Raw genomic sequence first — 8,787 nt, forward strand, 5'->3', positions numbered from 1 at the left:
CTATTCGTGTTTTGTGCATCATACTTGTCCACCTTTTCGTGTTTTGTGACATCAGATGTGTCCACCTATTCGTGTTTTGTGCATCATACTTGTCCACCTTTTCGTGTTTTGTGACATCAGATGTGTCCACCTATTCGTGTTTTGTGCATCATACTTGTCCACCTATTCGTGTTTTGTGCATCATACTTGTCCACCTATTCGTGTTATGTGCATCATAATGTCCACCTATTCGTGTTTTGTGATAATAGAGCAGTTCAGAGTCAAACTGTGGTGTTAAACAACGGGTGCGGTGTCCATGCAGTGGCTCTTAGAGCAAGCAAATCGTGAATGGGCGAATAGAATGTTACCCCTTGTAGCAACATTATGGAGAGAGATACTAGAAATGGTCCCCACACTTTGTATCCTTGTTGGGATTCGAACCCGAACCGAAAGCGTCGATTTCCAAGGTATATTTTACAAATCTTGGATTAGACCTAGTTTGCTGTTTGCTATCATACAAATGTATGCCTCGTTTTGATAAAAAACATAATCACAAATCCACACTCATAAAGATGAAAGGTCAGCTGGATATTTCTTCAGCTATTGTAATCGCAATATCGTTTCCGAACGATCTACGTGATGAATTATTTTAAAGTGAGTGAGTGAGTGAGTGAGTTTACCAGAAATCGGCTTCACACATTGTACCCATCTTGGGAATCGAACCCGGGTCTTCGGCGTGACGAACGAACGTTTTAACCACTAGGCTACCCCGTTTGGAGGTTGGGGACACATAACAACTATGGGTGGCCAAATACATCATCATCTTCAGTGTTATTTGGGGCGGTTGGGTAGCCTAGTGGTTAAAGCGTTGGCTCGTCACGCCGAAGACCCGGGTTCGAATCCCCACATGGGCACAATGTGTGAAGCCCATTTCTGGTGTCTCCCGCCGTAATGTTGCTGGAATATTGCTAAAAGCGGCGTAAAACCAAACTCAGTCAGTCAGTCAGTGTTATTTGTTGTTGTATTTTATCTATATATTTCCAGTCGCTACCACCTACTCATTGTTTGTGTTTTCTTAACCACTCGGCTACCCCGCCTCCCCCAACTATCTGGAAATGGAGACCATCTATTATATGGTCTCTGCTGGAAAGAGGCTCGGTCAAAACATGGCTTTGAAAGCGTGCTTTAAAACGTCAGATCAGAACGTTGATCAGAAGGCAGTTGATGTAAAGAGACCTTCCTACCACGCTTTCATAAACTATGTACTGAAACTATCAACGACAATCAACCCGTATTGAGATTGTTTCACGAAACTCGTGTCTCGGCATGAAGTCATAGCTTATCTAACAAACAACCTTGATCTTCCGCTTAGTTCAACAACCTTGATCTTGTGGGAGACTTTCTCACGCAACGGGACATCGAGGCGCGCGCGGGAAACTGCACGATGCGAAAGGAACTGCACCGGAAGGAACACTGATGTATGGGTAGATTGGGGCATTGTCAATTAAAGTATGCGGTCATCTACCAATGGTTGCAGTGTGGGCAGTGGACTGTTAAAATTAAATCTGCAACCTACCTTAAAAGTCTATATAAAATGAAAATAATATTTAAAAAACACAAAACCAAATACATCGTAAGTGAAAACAAAATAAATTCAGAAACTTATCAAATTATAAAGAAATAAACCTCTAAAATCAGGAGGCATCAATTTCAGCAATTGCTATATTTCTGGAAATAATATTCATCATTAACCGATTAATTGACCATCTGAGATTCAGTGAAAACCAATTACTGAGCAATATGTGGTCTAGTTTTGGTCACAAAACAACCTGGACGGTGGGATAGCCAAGTGGTTAAAGCGTTCGCTCGTCACGCCGATGACCGGGTTCGATTCCCACACACCGTGGGTACAGCGTGTGAAGCCCATTTCTGGTGTCTTCCGTCGTGATATTGCTGGAATATTGCTAAAATCGGCGTGAAGCCATACTCACTCCTCACACAACAAACGCCAGTAAGAATGGTGGTGCAGCTGATGGTTTGGTGAAATGTTCCAGTGAAGATCCGGGTTAGAATTGATCTTCAGTAACCCATGCTTGTCGTAAGAGGCGACTAATGGGATCCGGTGGTCAGGCTCGCTGACTTGGTTGACACATGACATCGCATCCCAGTCGATCGTCATGCTGTTGATCACTGGATTGTCTGGTCCAGACTCAATATTTACAGACCGCCGCCATATAGCTGGAATATTGCTGAGTGCGGCGTAAAACTAAACTCACCCACTCACTGTTTTCTGAAACCTTTAGCCAATTCGGGCAATATCACAGCCGAGGACAAAACAAACGTGCTTCACATATTGTTTGGAGAATAAATCCCTGGGCGCCGATCATGAAAGATAGGAGAGGGTGTTGCGGGCATACATGCTCCCTGTGCAGAAATAAATCGCATGGGTTGTCAAGGAACGTGGCTTTGAATCACCGATTCACCTTTACCATTATCCTCGGCGTGTTAACACTCTATGAGGGCAGAATATTTATTTTTTGTGTTTCTCATTTCCCGACCGACCATAATTTTATAGCCGACCAAAAATATGAAAAAAAACGTTTTTGTTTCATTCAAACACCGCAGACTCGAACCAGAGACCATATATCTATTATATGGTCTCTGCTCGAACCTAAAACGTACCGACTCGTCATATAAATTGTTACCACACAAGAAAATAAAATCAGAGTTATGACCCTTGACAACAGACCGACCAGACGAAAACGAAAACAAACATCTGGTCTATTTTGAAGTATCACCTTCATATCCCTTTTAAAGTGGGACTAGTATCATCCTAATATGATAACCTTTTAAGATTTATGAACTCTATATAAACTCATTAAAGCACAATATATTTGTGTTAGATACACTGGTCTCTAATATTTGTCTTTATATACGGGCAGACTATACTGTTGTTTCGTTGATCTTAAAGCTACATTGGATTCCATTAATAGAGCAAGTTTGATGTGTAAACTTTGGACTGGCAATGTCAAAGGTAATCTTTTTAGATTAATTAGAAATATGTACACAAATGTTCAATCATGAATATCATTGCAAGGTGGCTACACACAACTGTTTGACTGTGTGAGCTGTATGAAACAGGGTTGCCAACTATCACCACTGCTATTTTCACTGCATGTTAATGATATTACTCAATTCCTTGGTGCTAATGAAGATAGATGCATTGACCTTGATGTCTGAAGACTTTTCATGTTACTCTTCGCCGATGATATGTTAGTGTTTGATATATTATACCACACATACCGTTATCAATATACATTAGCAGAAGTTGGTGGACAATGTTTAGCCCATTATGTGAAACAATTGTTTATAAATATGATTTAGTTTTGTGTGGCACAATCGGGATGTAAGTTGTATAAATAAGTTCTTATTTGATTTTAAACAAAGGTATATATCAATAGATCAACAGGCATCGTTTGAATTAAAATGTTCGTTTCCCAAACGTATTGCATATCAATCTCTAAAGAAGGAATAATGTTGTGAAGAATATTTGTCAGTTGTGAATGTTACTTCATATAGAATAGGCCTTACTAAATTTAGGTGTTCAAATCACAGATTAATGATAGAGGAAGATAGAAAACTTTACATTGCAAAAGATCAACGATCTTGTCATCTATGCATTGTTCCCTGTATTGAAACAGAGTACCATTTCTGCTTAATATGTCCTTTTTTGTCAGATTTGATAAAATTGTTGCCTGAATATTATATTGTAAATCCAACATATCCTACATTTTATCAGCTATTATCAGCCACAAACCCAGATGTTGTCTAGCAAAGTATGATTTTCTTGCCATGAAAAGAAGAAATAGTTACTTGCAATTGTAAAGATTAATATGCATGGCACCCTCTATATATGGTGCATACATGTTGTACTACTTGTATAATGAACCGGTGGCCACCTTAGTGTAATAATCTCTCTCTTGATATCGATGGATCTGCAAAGATTTCATTATCTGATATTTTATTAATCGATTAATGGGTGTTATCTAAGATATTGAGGGTGAGTTTATCATTTAAAATATTGTTTACCTCCCCCCTCAGTCGCTGCCACAAGCTTGAGAACTCGAGTCTGACTTGAGTCCAGAGAACGTGAGTAATTATTACAAGTACAACACATGAGAATCAAGAGGACTATTCAGAAAATTTTGTCTTTATCAAGTGTTTTTTTTATTCTTGCCCGACCGACCCATGTTCAGAATTTGGTGGCTATGTGAAATACATATCAGCAATATCACCAAGGTGTGGGGGGTGGGGGGTGTTTCGGAGTGACGAGCGACCGCTTCATACCCACTAGGCTACTCCATTGTCACTAAACGTCTCAGACATGCATTTATCCCTATAGCACATTGTGTCAAACACTAATCACTATACTGACTGGTCCAAACTCGATTATTTACAGACCGACGACTTGATGCCGGAATAAATACGGTTTCACGCCGCTTTTTTAGTAATATTCAAGCAATATTACCAGCGTTCTAAATTAACGTCAGTCCATAGACCCGAAGCCGACTCAAATCTACTCGGACTCACAGCTTTTGTTTCCTGCAAGTCCTTAAGTGAGTGAGTTAAGTATTACGCCGCTTTTAGCAATATTCCAGCAATATCATGGCGGTCGACACCAGAAATGGGCTTCACACATTGTAAGCATGTGGGGAATCGAACCCATGACTTCGACGTGACGAGCGAACGCTTTAACCACTAGCCTACCCCACTGCCCCACAGGTCCTTAAGGCCAACAGCTTTTTCATCCCCAATAACTAATTATAAGAGCATTATTTCCATATTAAAATATAGTCCCTACATATTCTGATAGGGCCCACAATAGGGCTCTGGGTTCTTAGGACCTGCAGCTTTTCAGGGTTAAGGGCAAACACTGAATATGGAAGGAATGGACTTGACACGTAGTACCCATATTCGAACCCAGGCCTTCGGGTTCTCTCTCTCTCTCTCTCTCTCTCTCTCACACTCACTCACTCACACACTCACTCTCTCTCACTCACTCACTCACACACACACACACACACACACACACACACACACACACACACACACACACACACACACACACACACACACACACACCGCCCCAATACAGCGGGAATAATGATGGTTAGTGTGTAATACAAACTTTCCTCCAAGGACTGACATGACTCACGAATGTCCATTTACGCTCCGAAGCTCAACCAGTCATTACAGCCAAAAAGTGGTCCGTGAAGACCCGGGATAGAATTTGTCTTCAGCAAACCATGTTTGTCGAACGAGGGGACCAATGGGATCGTTGACTTGGTTAACACATCGTATCCCACGTACGTAGAACGATGCCCATGCTGTTTTTCACTGGATTGTCTGGTCCAGACTCGATTATTGCTAAGTGTGGCGTTAAACAACAAACAAAACAGTCCAAAAGGTCAAGATATTTTTATGGATTAAACTTCTTTTTAATTTCTCTCACGAAGGTTTCGAGACCATTCCAGGTCCCTTCATCGGGTGAGTTCACCTGGTGAAGGGACCTGGAATGGTCTCGAAACGTCGAAATATCTTGGACATCAATGTACAACTTCTAAATGCCACTGAAAGACATCAGCCCAAAAGTTGTCAGTTGATGGACGCCGTTCAATATCAACAGAGACGTAGGATTCATTTCAGCATTTAATATACAAAAATATACAATATATTATGCATTCAATTCTCTCGTCAACAATGAAAGACAGTCAACAATATTTACACCATCAACAATACGTAAATATAGGTGGTATCATGGTTATGTGTCTGTTAAATAGCTACTATTAAGTTACTAGGAATGTGACGGAAGATTGTCATTGCTGTACAATGTATGGACACCTGCCATGGATATATTGAATGTGATGCGTGCAATATATAATATATAACATTGAAAGACATGACATAACATTGACTAGATGACAGATTGGGTACAATCGCGTGGACAGCATTGTAAAAACACGTCTTGGACTGGGGTCCGTCTATAGACAACGTCAAAACGGAAGTGTAACCAGTTTTTACGAACTTAGGACTGGGATCTTGTCTGTACACATAGACAAAACGGACGTGTAACCAGTTTTTTTAAGAGTTCGGTTACGACTAGATCTGGGATCCGCCTATAGACAAATGTTCAACGTACGACAACATTTAGGGATGTGTAGATGATGCACTATATAGTTTAATTGGAATGTCTCGTAAATGATTCGGATTTTATATGTCCTTTTAAAATCCTTGAGCCATCAAATTTGGCCAGACTGGACGATGCGAAACAGCTGAACCGAGATGCATTGTGGGTTCCGGACTTGCGAAGTAATGTCTTCCGGTTGGAAGAAACTGGGGACTACCAAAACCTGGATAGGAACTCGTAGACGGAACCTTGCCAAATGGAACGAAGCTAAACGATGGCATTGGTTGGTGATGCATCTGGAAATCCGTTGAAGGGGAGGATACGAACTGAGGATTGGGTAACGAAGTGCGGAATGAGGAATTGAGTTGCATGTTGGATATGGAATGAGAGAGTCCTTGCTGAGGTTTCTGGACGGGGCTGACTTTCCTTGACTTAGGTTTGTTGTCGTCGCTGGTCAGTTTGGAGATGCTGAAGTCCGACTTTGGGGATGTTTTCCTGACTTTCTCCGGTGGGGATGAAGCAGAGTCGTCGCGACAGGGCAGGCACAGACCGTTCTGGACGTTGCCGCTAGAGGTCAGGTACATCTGGTCACATCGGGTGCAGAGCTCTTTGTCATCACCTGGAGGAAGGAAGGTCATTTATTAGAGTGAGTGAGTGAATTGGGTTTAACAGCGCTTTGACAGAATTCCAATTATATTACGGCGTGAGGGTTATAAATTATTCTTCCCGTTTGCAGAGTGAATGTTTACCTTCATGTGTTTTCATGTGTGTCTTCAAGTTACACTGCAGAGCAAATCTCTTTCCGCAAAGAGTGCACTCGTGGGGCTTGTCACCTGGAAAATCATAGATAGGACCAATTAAGACACAGTTTTTTATGTAACATACATATAATGGAATATAATGGACACCTATCTTTATCACGGATTTATCAAGTCTTTATTACCGATAATCAACTCTGAATTGTATCATTTGTAAATGAGATTCGAACACGTACCTGTATGCAGGAGAAGGTGGTTCTTGAGGTTGGTCTGTTTGCTGAAGCCGCGGTTGCAGACCCCGCACTTGAATGGCCAGGAGCCGTTGTGGACGTACATGTGTGAGCGGAGATCACCTGGGGTGGGGAACGACTTGGAGCACATGGTGCATTTGTGGGGCTTCTCCTGGAGATGGAAATACGAACACATTGTGAAACAAACATTTTGTAGTCTCATCGGATCGGCAGAGGAAAGTTTAGTTTTACACGACATGTCACGGCAGGGATGTTAATATCTGGGTTAAAATTGCAGGGACTCGAACCCGAATCTTCGCCACAACGAGCTATCACTTTAATCACAAGGGTACCACACTACTTCTTGAAAGAGGCATCACGTCAAAATCAACTTCGATCGATCGACATCAAAACATTTAGTGAATCTGGACAGAGGTGAAATCAGATGACCCGTTCCGGATTAGCGAGGTTGGGCGATACTAGAGGCCTACAGTGGTGACGTACCTTGTTGTGGGTCATGCGGTGGTAGTACAGGTTGGAGGAAGCGGTGAAGCACTTCCCACACACCTTGCACTGGTGGGGCTTTTCACCGGAGTGGATGCGTCGGTGCGTGTTGAGAGACGAGGACGTGGAGAATGCCTTGCCGCACACGTCACAGGCGTGAGGCTTCTCACCTGGAAAACAAAGAAGTACCGATTACAGAAGCTGCTGGGGACATTTTGAAACAATATTTGATCAAATGGCTACCTTAGAGCGAATCAGCAGAACTGACGTAGAGCGTTTCAACTTAAAGATTTGTATCAGCTTGTTTAGACTAGACTGACATCAGATGATCGAAAGACAGAAATATTATTTACTAAAGTTATAGAACTCATATTGCTGTGGCTCACTATCTTGATTTTCCATCATTTCCATCCATTCATTAATAATGATAAAGATAGTGACTGACTGAGTTTGGTTTTACGCCGCTTTTAGCAATATTCCAGCAACATCACGGCGGGGACACCAGAAATGAGCTTTTGTACCCATGTAGGGATTCACCCGGGTCTTCAGCGTGACGAGCCAACGCTTTCAGGCTACCCCACCGCCCCAATAATGATAAAGATAGTGTTGTAATACCTGTATGAGTTCTCATGTGGCGTTTCAGCAATGACGGTCTGTCGAACTTCTTGCCACAAACATCGCATGGCAGCCATGTCCTTTCCCGATTCCTCTTCACCGGAAGTTGAGATTCGGGTGAAACGGAAATGACGTCTCGTGGAGTGGATGTGAGAGGAGTAATCTCCTTGTGTCCCTGGTGACAAAGATGGATATTTTACTTATCGTTTTCGATCAAAGGAGGTTCAAAGATTCAAAGAAGGTGTGATATTTCAGTTTTATTTCCGTTTGTGATTTGTTATAATAGTAACTGTTGTTATGAACTTACCGAATATGTAGAGCTAACGTCATCGCTAGAGGTGACGTCACTGCCAGCAGATCGGCAATCGTCGTCTCTCCCGAGTGGAGACGAAGTCGTGTTCGTGCTTGGCGAACAGATTGGGGAAACAACTTTGACTGGTGAGGGAAGCCTTAGCATGTCTCGTTCTGGTTCTGGAAATAAAGGAAGATATTTCTTTAGTATACAGTACAACGC

General features: G+C 42.0%; 1 protein-coding gene across 1 annotated transcript; it reads right to left on the reverse strand.

Annotated features, from left to right (window-relative positions):
* Positions 1-6,261: 6,261 nt before the first annotated feature.
* Positions 6,262-8,388, reverse strand: LOC124258397 (zinc finger protein 239-like). The gene is made up of 5 exons (XM_046692494.1): positions 8,274-8,388; positions 7,659-7,828; positions 7,161-7,326; positions 6,916-6,999; positions 6,262-6,785 (listed from the first exon to the last, which is right to left on the reverse strand). Exons 1-5 carry the CDS (start codon positions 8,287-8,289, stop codon positions 6,262-6,264), a joined length of 960 nt encoding a protein of 319 aa, XP_046548450.1. The 5' UTR covers positions 8,290-8,388.
* Positions 8,389-8,787: the final 399 nt, after the last annotated feature.

Source organism: Haliotis rubra, unplaced genomic scaffold, assembly GCF_003918875.1.
Source record: "Haliotis rubra isolate DU_JTF1 unplaced genomic scaffold, ASM391887v1 Scf691, whole genome shotgun sequence".
Taxonomy (NCBI): domain Eukaryota; kingdom Metazoa; phylum Mollusca; class Gastropoda; order Lepetellida; family Haliotidae; genus Haliotis; species Haliotis rubra.